Source organism: Lithobates pipiens, unplaced genomic scaffold (assembly GCF_037356315.1).
Source record: "Lithobates pipiens isolate NorthernLeopardFrog02 unplaced genomic scaffold, aLitPip1_a1.2 Scaffold_3, whole genome shotgun sequence".
NCBI lineage: Eukaryota > Metazoa > Chordata > Amphibia > Anura > Ranidae > Lithobates > Lithobates pipiens.
The window spans coordinates 210,139,492-210,154,391 of NW_027507790.1; the positions used below are offsets into that span (position 1 = coordinate 210,139,492).

A 14,900-nucleotide genomic window follows, 5' to 3' on the forward strand; every position below is an offset into this window, starting at 1 on the left:
CTTTACATTACTTTATTATTATATCCTTTATTTTATAGTCTTCTATTTTTTTTATTTTTTTGGGGGTGCAGAATACCAGGAAATCTCACTATGGCGCCAAACACATGACCATTGCAGAAATAGTTCCTACGTGATCATATTATACAAACATCCTTATTCAATTACCAGTGCAAAGAGCTAATGGCTCTGAAGAGTTTAAAAACCTTAAGTAACCATTCAGAACTAATTAGAAGATAGCCTATATTAAAGTAAATTGAAATAGATCAACCTCAGTGGGGTTGGTTTATCAAAGTATTTAACAAGACACAAGTTACTAACACTAATATTGTGTAATGGACATACATTTTACTAAAGGTTTTTTTTTTGTTTTTTTTTACATGTTTCTGCCCAGAAGCTATAAAGGTTTGAGATAGATAGAAAAAGGCAAACCCAATTTGGATTGAACTACCCTGTGTATTGACTGGTTTGTATTTGAAACACACAGTACTATAGTCAATGTGTGTAATGATATACTATTTCGGTTCCATAATAAGAAATCAAACAGAATTTAAAGAAGCTTTGGAAAAAAATGGAGAATGAAGGCTATATTCATCTTAACAGCTATGGGGTTAGGCAAACAGTTCTTAATTCAGAGATTTCACCACTTCAGCCCCAGAAGGATTTACCCCCTTCTTGACCAGGCCATTTTTTGCGATACAGCACTGCGTCGCTTTATCTGACAATTATGTTGTCGTGCGACACTGCACCCATCAAAAAACGTGATTTTTTCCCCACAAATAGAGTTCTTTTGGTGCTATTTGATCACCTCTGTTTTTGCACTATAAACAAAAAAGAGCGAAAATTTTTTACTTTTTGCTATAATAAATATCCCAATTAAAAAAAAACGTTTTTTTTCCTCAGTTTAGGCTGATATGTATTCTACAAATTTCTGGTAAAAAAAAAAAAAAACATAATAAGCGTATATGTATTGATTTTTGCAAAAGTTATAGCACCTACAAAATAGGTTATTGACTTATGGTATTTTTTTTTTTTTACTAGTAATGTGAGCGATTTTTATCAGGACTGAGACATTGCGGCGGACAGGTCAGACTCTATTGACACTTTTTTAAAACCATTGATATTCATACTGCGATCAGTGCTATAACTAGCCACTGATTACTGTATAAATGTCACTGGCAGGGAAGATATTAATACTAGGGGGCGATCTAGGGGTTAAATGTGTTCCCTCTGTATGTTCTAACTGTGGGGGGATGGGACTAACATAACCTATTGCAAGGTTTGCACATACTTTATGACTAGTCATTCTACCTCGATTTTTTAATTAGCCTCTATTTTTAAATTAACTCCCAATTACCTGTTTCACAGTGATTGACACATTGATCTATGGTATTTCCTCTTGACACATTGTACACTTATGTTTGATATATCATTCATCTAGTATCATTGTGTGTTGTAGTGTCAGGGGTGTCTGTGACATTTTCTTCCCCCTGCTTTCACTTTTTAATCAGCACATATTGCACATTGCACTTTAGTATATACGCGTATGTTTTAAAGCTATATATTGGCTATTTATTTATATTTATTTTTATTAATTTAGATCAATTCACTTTTCACCTATTTTTGATAATGTAGTTAGTGGTATATATATATTTTTTGGAACCACTCAGGCCGCGTACACACGGGCGGACTGTTCGCCCAACTTTGTCCGCTGAACAGTGTTTGGGCGGACAGTCCGCTCGTGTGTGGACTTTCAGCGGACAGTTTCAGCGGACAGTTTGACGAACAAGGTTTTTCGGAAATTCCGTAAAACTGTCCGCTGAAACCTTGTTTCAGCGAACAGTCCGCTCGTGTGTAGGCTTGTTCGTCAAACAAAGTTGCGCGCATGCTCAGAAAGGATTTTCACGCCGAAAGTTATAATGCAGTGTATAGGACGTCGTATTTTTCGTCCCGTCGTACGTGCCGTTCACGTCATCGCGCACGGTTTCAGCAAACTGTTCGTTCGTCGTGTGTGGCCATGTCCGTCCATGCTAATTTTGAGCGGACTGTTTGCCGAAACTGTTTGACGGACAAAGTTGGGCGAACAGTCCGCCCGTGTGTACGCGGCCTTATAGATATTATAGTGGTGGGGTGAGTTGTTGTGGTGGTCTTCTCTCCCCCTATGGTCACTTTGTTGAACTTAGCATGTTGCACAATCTGCACATTGCACTTTAGGTTCTGGGTGGAATATTGATTATAGCGCATCACTATTGTTTAGTATTTATTCCAGGTGCATTAAAATAAAAGGTGTTATTACAGCTGATTTTCTTTATAAAACAGTAAAAAAAAACTGTCCTCAGCAGAGCTCTGGCAGCAGCAGCAGTTTTATTGGACCTCTGCAGAGAGACCACTGCTTCCACAATGAGAGCAAGGGTTCTTTTCTGCAGCATGCTGGCAGCGTACAAGCTTTTCTGCTCAGGTTGTGGATGTTTTAGGGCTCATTCACACTGCCCATACACTAAACGCTCAGTTGTCAGTTTGCCCCACAGTGAGCTGCTGTGTGGGGGGGGGGGGTTGAAAAGCTTTTGCAGAACATTATTATTATTTATTAAAATTTTCCTTTCTGTTTTCCTTTTTTTTTAAGTGCACAAAGTGACACTATATTTATGTCTCTGCACTGCATCATGGGGTAATGCGCTGCAGTGCCGTGACATGTGGTGCAATCCATGCAGCATGCCTGTATTTTACTGCACTGTACATCACACCAATGTTATGGTGTGAATGAGGCACATAGAAAACAATTGTTTTTAACCACTTCTGCCTTGCTTACATAAGCAGACCGCTGTTCTACCTGACTCACAAATGATCACCAGGTCCTGGCTTCATCTGTCTCCAATCACATCAGGAGTGGGCCGCCAGTGGTGTGTGCCCCAGACCCATAAGTGTCAGGTGACATACTAGGCATGGGTTCTGGCACAGAGTGGCCGCCCTGCCACAGTATATGTGTGTGAGGCTCTCGCTAAGTGGTTAAGTGACCCTGTAGTAACTAGTACTTATCCAGTGTGGAAAGATGACAGCCGCCACACAAAGTATGAATGAGCCCTGGACTTTGTCATATTGATAATCATGCAACCAATCAATCAAACAATCAATCATTCAGTCAATTAAACAAAATCAGTCAACATAGTGTTGTACCTTGTTGCATTAATAAATATTGAAACTCTATCCAGGAGGTGCGACACATTGAATTGGAATGTAACTGTGAAAGTTATCTAAAAGAAACAAGCAAATAACTATGAAAAACAACATTAATACTGTAACATACAAAATTTGAAAAACACACACTTATTACTATAAGACTGACTGGAGCAAGTGGTAAAAGCAAACCTGTGCCCAGACGATGCACAATAAAGTATTTGCTTATTCTGAACAAACAAAAGCATTTCAAAACACGCCCTCGTTCAACTTTGTAGCTGTATGCATTGTGGAAAAATGAATCTTCAAAGTTCACAACAGAAGCACTGAAATGTTAAAGTCTACTCTAGGCACAATAAACTTACTAGGCTTCAAGCAGGAGTACATTCCATTCCCTGAAAAACAACCCCCCCTAACCTGCTGGTTTTCTTCTACATTAGTAAAATTTGCTGGTTTACATGCCGGGCTCAAAACTGACTTCAGTGTCTTTGTTGTGATCTCTGAGGTTCTTTGAGAACTAATTACTTCAAAGTGCAAGCAGCTTGAAAGGTCATTGGAAGCTTGTTTTAAAGTTTATTTTTTTATTTTATTTGTTATGGCTTGTGAAGACTAAGTACATTGATTTAATGTCCATCGTCTGGGCAGAAGTGCACTTTATTTTGATGTGTTTAAAACTGACCCTGTGGGACATGTGGAGCGTGTTTTTGACCAGGTTTAATGCTTGTATCTTAAACCTATTACTTTGTTTTCTCCCCCAAGAAAGATGCAGTATCTTGAGTTGCAGAAATCTTTATATGTCAGTCACACTGACATATAAACATAGAACATAGACACAACATAGAAGATTGATGTCAGAAAAGAGACCAAGTGGTCTATCAAGTTTATATATATATATATATATATATTTTTTTTTTTTAAGGTTTTATTTAAGTCTTTAGTCTAAATATAGATTGTCCTAAACATGTTTAAATCCACTTATGCCGCGTACACACGGTCAGATTTTCCGATGGGAAATGTTCAATGGGAGCTTGTTGTCGGAAATTTTGACCGTGTGTAGGCTCCATCTGACATTTTGCATCAAAATTTCCAACAAACAAAATTTGAGAACTGGATCTCAAATTTTCTGACAACAAATTCCATTGTCGGAAATTCCAATCGTGTGTACACAATTCCGACGCACAAAGTTCCACGCATGCTCGGAATAAAGAAGAAGAGACGCACTGGTTACTGAACTTCAATTTCCTCGACTTGTCGTACGTTGCCGCGTTCTTGATGTTCCGAATTTCCGACAACATTGTGTGGCCGTGTATATGCAAGGCAAGTTTGAGCCTTGTTGTTGGAATGTGCGATCGTGTGTACGTGGCATTACTGTTGACTGGCTCCTTAGTTCTGATGGAAGTCAGCAAACAAGGAATTCCCTTTCACACGGGCTGTCCGATAAGGTCCACCTGTCCCTTTTTCAGGTGGACCTGATCTGACCACAGATTCTCTCCTATGGAGAAGCGAATGTCAGCGGTGACATGTCCACCACCGATTCTGTCCGCCAAATCCAAGCAAATTGTGGTCCTATTTTGTATCCATTTGGTGGATCGGATGAGATCGGCAGGCGGTCAGTTTTAATCCAATCTCCCCATAGAGGAGAGTAGGACTCCAACAGGACAGGGCCTGTCATCTGTCTGCTCAGCAGGGATCAATGGAGCAATCCCTGCTGAGCAAGCGGTGTCCGTCAAGACGAACGAAAGGGGCCTAAGGCTCAGTTCCCCTGACCAGTCACGCCCCAGTCAGTGCAATGGAACCGTTCTAATCAAAGTGACTCTAGTTGCTCTGACTTAGAAAAAGATTCCTGCACTACTTGGGGGCGACTTTGGAGTGACTTGCATTGACTTCTATTAAAGAAGTTGTTTGTAAGCCGCAATTAAGTCATGTTCCACAGCGTGGCTTCAAAGTCAGGCGACCTTGAAGTCACGCTAGTGTGAACTGAGACTTAGTGGATTCAAACATGCTTAGGAAAAACATAGATCTATACTCAGACAAAAAAAGTTAACAAAAATCAAAAACATATATTGTATAAATAAAAAAAATGATGCAGATCACTTGGTCTTTTTACCTGCCTTCTGCCATCACCATCATCTTCCATGTTTCTATGTCTATAAGTGTGACTGATCAATAGGGATGGGCGAACGGTTTGGCCTGAGCATAAGTTCGGGTCTGTGACATTTTCTTCCCCCTGCTTTCACTTTATTAATAAGCACATATTGCACATTGCACTTTAGTATACGCTTATGTTTTACAGCTATATACAACTTTCGTTGTTTGGGTGTTCAGCGAACAGCCAAACAAACGGGTAATTTGACTGTTTGTTCAGCCCCTCGAACCAACCACAATGCATTGCGGTTCTGAACAGTGCATTGCAAACCCTGACTGGGTGAAGCAGTGAAAGCTTCAGCCAATCACGACACAGAGCACTGTCAGAGTCATGATTGAACACTGTCATCATGACTTTATCCAATAATGGCTTATTCCCGCCCCACAGAATAAAAGTATTCTTTTAATGGCAGCCATTTTCAGTATGATTTTGGCATGGAGAGAGATAGAACAGGGCTCTGTTCAGTGCTATTGGTTAGTTAGTGTGCCATACTGTGCTATTTTGCTTCAATTGTCAGTGAGGAATATTAGTTTAGTGTCAGTCTAGGGATAGTGTGAGTGTAGTGATTAGGGCCATCATTCAGCATTGCATAGTGTGCAGCTAGAGTAGGGACAGCTCAGATAGTTTCACTGTAGTGTAGTGAGACCGTCAGTCATACATACATTAGTGTAGAGTAGGGAAAGCTCATATAGTTTCAGTGTAGTGTAATCTTGTGTCAGTGTCAGTAATTTTGATATTAGTGTATAGCTAGAGTAGGGACAGTTCAGATAGTGTCAGTGTAGTGATGGTTCAACACTGTCTATTTGATTGCACTACTGCCAGTTTAACACCATTTATTTCTGTGTGTGTTACTGCTAGTTTAACGTCATTTACTTTTGAGTTTAATGCCATATCGTTTTGTGTGCGCTACTGCCAGTTTAACGCCATATAGTTTCGCGTGATTTACTGCTAGTTTAATGCCATTTATTTCTGTGTGTTACTGCCAGTTTAACGCCATATCGTTTTGTGTGCGCTACTGCCAGTTTAACGCCAATTAGTTTTGCATGCGTTACTGACAGTTTAACGCTATATAGTTCGGTGTGCGTTACTGCCAGTTTAAAGGTGAGGCGGCACAACCCCAAGGAGGCTGACATCAAGAAAGAATAGAGAGCAGCCAACCTATTCCATCACATTCTGCAGCTGTTATCTCCCAAACCACAACCCAAAGCTCAGCTATCTGGGCCTTTTTCAGCACATCTGCAGCAGAGCGCAATGTTGCTATCTGCAAACTGTGTATCAGGCACATCAAACGTGGCAAAAACACCATTTGGGTACCACATGCTTAACAAGGCATTTAACGCCCAGCCACTCAGCCCGTTGGCAAGAGCACCTAAAAGCCACACAACAGGGGCACAAACCTGCCCCTCCTCCTCCTTACCCACTTCACTATGCCCCTGCGATACCGAGTCATTACCTCTCAGCAGCCTCCACTGACAGGGATGATAGTATAGCACAGGGTGTCCCTGGTCCTAGCAGTAGATCTGCCAGCAGCACACCACCAGCTGTAGACTGTAGCCCCATCTGCTGCAGCAAGAAAAAAAAATACAATCCCTGCCACCCACATGCCCAGCGTCTGAATACAAGCTTGTCAAAGCTGTTGGCTCTCCAACTTTTGCTTTTCAGACTGGTGGATTCTGCCTCCTTCTGTGAATTTGCACAATGTGCTTTACTACAATGGCAGGTTTCCGGTCACTACTACTTTTCACGTAAGGCCATTACATCTCTCTACCATCATGTGGAAGGGAATGTTCTGGCATTGTTGGGCAAGGCAGTCAGCCGTAAAATCCACCTTACTACTGATACGTGGTCCAGCAAGCATGAGCAGGGATGATATATTTAGTTCACAGCACACTGGGTAACGCTGCTTGCAACTTGAAAGGATGCAGGACAGGGCTCGGTGCTACAGCTTGTTGTGCCCCGACAACTCCATACAGCAGGTGGTGATAATGCCAGACTTGTGATCTCTACCCTCTCCTCCTCCTCCTCTGCCACCTTCATGCCCTCCTCTGCAGAATTGTCCTATGAACATCAGGTACCCCCCATTCCCAGAATCAGGCTAAAAGGTGTCATGCAGTGCTTCAGCTGATGTGTTTAGGGGACAGGAACCACACCGGAGCAGAGATTCTTGCAGCTCTGCAGGGACAGGCCCAGGGGTGGTTCACACCACGCCAGCTGGAGCCAGGAATGGTGGTGTCCAATAATGGCTCCTCTCTGCCCTTAGACATGGAAAGTTGACACATGTGCCATGCCTGGCACATGTACTCAGTTTGGTGGTGCAGCTTTTCCTAAATACGTACCCAGGGTTGCAAAATGTACTAAAGCAGGCCAGAAGAGTCTATCGTCATTTCAGGCGGTCATACACAGCCAGTGCTCAGTTGGCTGAAATTCAGCGAGAATTCTAACTGCCCATAAACCGCCTGATTTGTGACATGCCCACCAGGTGGAACTCAACTTTGGGAATGCTGCAGTGGCTATACATGCAGCAGAGGGCCCTCAATGAGTACCTGTGTCAGTATGGCATGACAACAGGCTCAGGCCGCCTCTGCTTTTTTTCCCCACACCAATGGCTGATCATTAAGGATGCATGCACTGTATTATCACCATTTGAGGAGGCCACAAGGATGGTGAGCAGTGACAGTGCATGCATCAGTGACATAATCCCTGTTGTATTCCTGCTGGAGCAGACTCTGTGTGGCATTATGGAAAGGGCACCGGAGGCAGAGCAGCAGGAGAGGGGGACTTCCTTTCCTCTCAAGTCCAACTTTATCCAGACACCATCATTCCTATGCCACAGAACAGGAGGAGAGAGGGGAGGAGGATGAGGAGGAGATTTCTGGCACTTTCATAGGCTTTGTAGAAGAGGAATACATGTGTCAATCCGTAAGTGATGGCTTTCCAACCCCAGGACCCTTGGGAGTAATACATGGCTGGGAGGAGGAAGTTCCAGATGCTGTCATCCTGAGTGACCCTGAGGAGTCTGTTCTCAAGCCTCGGCAAATTTGACACGCATGGGCAACCACATGCTTCAAAGCCTGCAAAAGGACCCAAGAATATGTGGCATAAAGGAGAAGGATGATTACTGGTTGGAGGGGAAGGTCTCAGAACTCATCCCGTCCCCACAGAGAGTGCAGAAGATACAATTTCTTGAGGACACGTTAAAGAGGATTTTATTGAACAATTTTCCTGACTCCAGTAGGTTACAGTGTCGTGGAAAATGTAGTTTTGAGTCTTCTGTTGGTCAAGAGAGGAGCATTGGAGAAGGCGTCCACCTAAGTAAGGAATTTCACATTTTTTTTAGTCCTCACCGCCCAGGGCTGTCAGAATCCACATCCTATCGGTAAGACCAATTCTTGCTTTCATCAAGATTACCTCTATAGGGTTAAAGAGGGAAGGCACCACCGACACCCAAAGACCAATTTTTACATACCCGTTACTTCTATCCAAAGTCAAAGTGACACCAGAATGTATCCAAAAAATCTCTAATCTTGTTCCCAGTGCACTACATTGTGACCTTATCATACTCACTGGCTCTCACACTGTTGCTGAGCAAAATAAAGGTAGCTTGCTGGGAAAATGTCATTTTATTTGGCTTTACAAATTATTGCTGCAGCAGATTCTAGACATAAGGGACCCCCCAGGCACTATATTGGAAGGAATTTTTCATTTTTATGCTTTAACTTTAAAATTAAAAAAATCAATGCTCATTTAAAAATGAAAATTTTCACAAACTTTTTTTGTATTGTAATATGTCCCCCAGGGCAAGACCCAGACCCCTATAACCACTCTATTGCCAATTACTTGCACATACACCTTCAAAATGGGCACTTTTGATTTTTGATGTTCGGGTCCCATTGACTTTTGCGGTGTTCGAACGTTCTGGTGCAAACCGAACAGGGGTCCTATCGGCCCATCCCTACTGATTAATATCTGCAACTCAGAATACTAAATCTATCTTGGGGGAACAACAAAACAATGGATATAAGATGCAAACATCAAATCAAACCTTGTCAAAAACTTCCTCCCCACTCCCACCAGGGTCAGTTTAAAACATTCACACTACTCAATACCTTCTAATTTTTACAGATTATTATCAAAGCTCAAATACTTCTACAATTCTTACCAATAAATGTAATAAATCAATAGAGTGCACTATACCATTTATCAATAAACCTCCACATACCACAAAGCTAATATGTACTACATTAGTATCCATGAAGAAAAGGGGCTGATTTACAAAAGGTTTATGTGACGAACGCTGGTGTCAGATTCCTGCCCTCCTCGCTAACTAGCGACAAAGGACCGGCCAACCTCACACCACGCTGTCACTTACGTAACAATGCCACCCTCAGCTGCACCCAGCACAAAGATTTTCCAGCTTGCAGGACCACAATCTAGGTGCGGGCAGCCTGAGAGCGATTGTCACTGGGCTAATTACACAATTAAGCCTTTAACTGCCACCACCCCCGTTTATAAGACAGAGCCGGGGGGACTCGTAATTTTAGCAATACCAATTATAAGTTTAGAATAAGCGCCTGCAACACACACTGCCACCACAGACAGGTCTGCTCAGTGCCTTACTCTACCACAGTAGTGCCCTTTTAAGAGACAGGTTCGTTTATAGTTTGCATCAAGAGCTTTAAAGACAAGGTTAACACTTTTCAACATAAGGATTTATTATGAAAAGTTCAAGGTTGGTGCGAATAAAACATTTACAGAAAAGATGTTTCAAAAAATAAAGACAATATACAGCCACAAAGAAATAAGGTAGAATTGGGAAGGAAAAATACTTGCAGTTAATGTCCAAGGGTTGATCAGAGTTCAATCGATAAGCAAAGGTAATCGGTTCTCAAACTTGGCAGATGTTCCTGCTTGGATGGTAAAAGGAGAACTGACCATTGCCTTGGCCTCTCCTCTTTTCTGTCAAATCAAAGGGGGTGTTGACAGCGACCAGTGACCAATCGTCTGGTCATCTTGTTTAGGGGTTGGTTGCTGGGAGGTGTCTACACTCATGACCCTGTCCCAGGTACACTTTGTTATACATATTCATATCTCTGCCTCTCTATTGTTTATAGACTGCAGATATCCATTTTAGTGATCAGCATGATATTTGCTTCAAAACAAGTCCACACATGACAGGTTTCCCATTTCAGGGTTACCTAGGAGCAGTAAGGGGTCCCAGTGGCTTCCCATATGACCTGACATAGGGGTGTTTGGACTTGAAATGTTAGAAATTATCCGAGGAAACTAAATATATCCATATTATGGCTGTGCTATGAGGGCTTTGAAAGTTATAAAAAATGTTATAGTTTCAACACTTTACTAATCTGTTTGCACGCTATCTGGTTGGAAGTATTTACGACGGGGATCTGTTAGTTCTCTGCATGGAGAGGGTGACAGTTTTACGACAGGCCGGAATACCTTGCCAGGCAACTTGAGCTTTGTGTATTGACCTAGCCCGATTCTGTTTTCTCTGCTAAGATAACCTTTCTTTCCTTTTGAAGATGTTAAGACATTTGGAATTCCTAAGACAAGGGAGGGGGGAGTTTTTACAGATGTAAGTAAGTTTACAAGGTAGCCAAACTGTCATGGCTGCGTTCCACACAAAATGGCAACTAGTTACAATATATCCTGGCTCAGACGTGATATCGTTACACCTCCCTCCTTAGGTGGTTGCATGGGAGGGAACTACAATTTCCCTCCTGACGCAACCGACTCTTGCAGGCTCGGCTTGTCGCGACAGCCCATCAGCATTGCCATGGGTGCTGCCTTTCTTATGCTGGATGGTGAAATCGTATTGCTGAAGAATTAAGCTCCACCGAAGTAGTTTGCCATTCTCCCCAGCCACACGATTTAGCCAGCTCAGGGGATTGTGATCTGTGATCACAGTGAAGTGCCGTCCATAAAGGTACGTTTGTAACTTCTGGAGAGCCCACACGATCGCAAGACACTCCTTTTCAATCGTGGCGTATGCTACTTCCCTGGGAAGCAGCTTCCGGCTCAGGTAGAGGATGGGATGCTCCTCTCCAGCATCATCCACCTGGCTCAGGACTGCACCCAATCCATAGGCAGAGGCATCAGTCTGCACTAGGAAACGGCGGGTAAAGTCTGGAGCCTGTAGCACAGGGGCGCGGGCCAGCGCCTCCTTCAAGGCCTGAAAGGCCTGCTCACATTCTGGTGTCCAAGACACCACCTTGGGCAGTTTCTTTTTGGTTAGGTCAGTCAGAGGTTTAGCCAGGCTACTATAGTTACATACAAACTTCCTATAATAGCCAGCGGTCCCCAAGAAAGACATAACCTGCTTTTTGGTTTGGGGGGTAGGCCATGCCAGGATGGCATCAACCTTCCCTGTCTCGGGTTTCAGGGTGCCTCCTCCTACCCGGTGTCCCAAGTACTGCACATCGGTCATGGCAATCTGACACTTACTGGGTTTGACGGTCAGATTGGCAGCTGTCAGTTGGTCCAGGACCTGTGACAGGTGCACCAGGTGTTCTTCCCGCACAATTTCCAGCAGCGTCTCCATTTTATCCCTGAACGTTAGGACGTAATCTACACCAGAGACCTCTGGGTCGGCAATCTTGCCCTCCCAGTTCTCACAGATTAGATTCAGGGGCCCTCTTACCCTCCGTCCGCACAGAAGTTCAAGTGGCGAAAAGCCTGTGGACTCCAGAGGCACCTCTCTGTAAGCAAACAGCAGACGAGGCGGATATCGTTTCCAGTCCTTGCCCTGAGAGTGCACAAAGGTGCACAACATTTGTTTTAACGGGCCATTGAAGCTCTCGCACAAGCCGTTGGTTTGTGGGTGATAAGGACTGGCCATGATATGCATCATCTGCATTTTCTGACAGAGAGCTTGCATCAAGTCAGACACAAACTGAATGCCTTGATCGATAATGAGCTTGGCTGAGAATTCCACTCTTGTGAAGATTCCCAGGAGAGCATCAGCGACCTTGTCTGTCCGGAGGCAGGAGAGAGCCACCGCCTCTGGATAACGTGTGGCATAGTCGACAACTGTAAGGATATAACGTTTGCCTGAACTGCTAGGGATGGCCAAAGGCCCAACAATATCCACTGCCACCCTCTTAAAAGGTTCGTCAATCACAGGCAAAGGTTTTAGTGGAGCCCTGTGGACATCCCCTACCTTGCCAACTCGCTGGCAGGTAACACAGGACCGACAGTAGTCAGCTATGTCAGCAAGCATCCTGGGCCAATAGAAGTTATGTACCAACCGCCCTCGGGTCTTAGTGATCCCCAAGTGCCCTGCAAGAGGAATCTCATGGGCCACTTTTAGCAGCTGTCCCCTAAATTGACTGGGTACCACCAGCTGTCTGTCACCAATGTCAGCCTCATTCCCCTCTGCAAGCAAACTTTCTCTATACAGTTTCCCTTTGTCCCAGTAGACCTTTTGTTTGTCATTCTCTGCAGGGGGGCGATCAGCTAGACTTCTGAGCTGTGCTAGTGTTTGGTCTGTCTGCAGTGCTGTTTCAAAGGCGGGGCCACAACTCTCAGCCAGCAGTCCTGTGGCAAACAAGGACAGCTGCTGAGGCTCAACAGAGGTGGAGTCCACTGGGTCAGAACAGGGAGAGGACCCTGAGACCTCCTCCTGCTGTTCTGCGATCAGTGCCTGCACCTCGGCTGCCTTTGCAGCACTGCGAGTGACCACCAAGACTGGCAATACCTCATCATCGTCGTCGTCGTCATCGTCGCCATCGTCATCATTATCGTCATCATTGTCATCATCATCATCACATTTAACCTTTATCGGTTCAGCAATATTGGAACATACATCAGGTACCTTCACTAGCAAGGGGGGCTGCTCTCCTGTCTCTGAAGAAGGAGGACCTTGCACTTCAACTCCACCCTCCCCCTCCCTCTGTCCATCCACAGGTTGCCCAGATATTACCCCAACATCTGTAAACAGTACCTTGGTAGGTCCAGAAGGTTCCGTGGGAGCATCCAGGGTGCTCTTAGCAGGGGCATAGTAAGAAACAAGGGTACCTAAATCAGAACCCAACAACACAGCAGTGGGGATCTCCTCAGAGACACCCACCTCTCTCATCCCACTTCCGGCACCCCAATCCAGGAAAACATAGGCACGAGGTACATGGGAACAGGTTCCCCCAACTCCGGTGAGGGTAAGGTACTTCTCTGGGATGATGTCTGTTTTTTCTATCACCTCTGGTCTGACCAAAGTGACTTCGGCTCCAGTGTCACGAAAACCTGTTACAGTTCGTTGGCCTACAATGACTGGCTGCAAGTTGGCATTGGTTCCTGGAGGTTTTCCACCGACGAGCAGCACAGCAGAAGGGTTGCTGGCCGGATGGCCAGGGGTTGTCGTCTTCTTCTGCTCAGGGCACTGTGTCCGGAGATGTCCGCCTTTCCCACAGTTATAGCATTTGCGGTTGTCAGTCACAAAGGCTTTGGCTCCAGGAGCTGCAGGTTCTGGCCGCTGAGGAACTTGGTTGGTAGGTAGAGGAGGGGTTGCCATGTGTGATTTCCCTCCTTTCCAGCCATTTGGAGGAGCCTTGCGATGGTCAGATACCCGAGAGTGGATATAGGTATCTGCCAGTTCTGCTGCTGCTTTGGCAGAGGTTGGCTTTCACTCCAGCACAAACTGTCTGACGTCTGTAGGACAGATGTGCAAAAGTTGATCTTCAATCATAAGATCTTCCAAGGACTCAAAAGAATCGGCTTTCAAGCATTTAGTCCACTGCCGGAATGTGGTGTGTAAGCGACTTACCACATCCAGGTATGAGTCCCCAGGCCCCTTTTGCAAGGACCTAAAACGCTTCCGGTACACTTCCGGGGTTAGCTGAAACTTTTGGATGATTGCAGCCTTTAGGGCCTCATAATCACCTCCTTGCTCTTCTGACAGTTCTACATAAGCATCCAGGGCCTTGCCTCGTAGCCCTGGTGTCAGGTACCGGGCCCATTGTGCTGGGGGCAGATGGTACTGATGGCAAGTTTTTTCAAACGACAGTAGATACACGTCAATGTCACTGTCCTTTTCCATAACTGGAAATTTGGCTGCCGGGGCCACTGGCAGAGAGTCATCCCTGTGCTCTAGGGATCCGAGGTTCTGAACCTGTCGCTGCTGCTGGAGCCTAGCCATCTCCAGTTCGTGCCGACGATCAGCCTCTCTCTCAGCCCGGCGTTCCGCAGCCTCTCTCTCAGCCCTGCGTTCCTCTCTCTCAGCCTGGCGCTCGAGAAACTGCAGGTACGCCACAGGATCCGTCTCCCTGAGGTGTTGTACTGTTTCCTGCATTTGAGGACAGTCTATTCTGGTTCCAGGCAATCTGATGCTGGCCTGCTCCGGCGATGGCTTGGAGGTAACAATCCGTGGTAGTCCAGTGTCAGTCTCTGCATGCCCATCTGGTGAGGCCGCCTCTGAACCACTGGGCTCTGGAGTAGCGGAAACCCTTTCTGGTCCAGTTTCCCCCAGGTTCTGGTCTGCACGGATATCAAACTCATGTAGGGCATGTATCAAGCCATCACGGTTTTTGCCACCGACATCAATTCCTCTTTCTGTGCACTCAGCAGTCAGATC

The 14,900-nt window shown here is 44.9% G+C and overlaps 1 protein-coding gene across 1 annotated transcript in view; it reads right to left on the minus strand.

Annotated features, from left to right (window-relative positions):
• ITGA1 (integrin subunit alpha 1) overlaps positions 1 to 14,900 on the minus strand; it is a 223,978-nt gene that overhangs the window by 19,292 nt on the left and 189,786 nt on the right. The window contains exon 22 of the mRNA XM_077462760.1: positions 3,172 to 3,248. Within this exon, the coding sequence (XP_077318886.1) occupies positions 3,172 to 3,248 (77 nt within the window). The remainder of the gene's footprint in view (positions 1 to 3,171; positions 3,249 to 14,900) is intronic.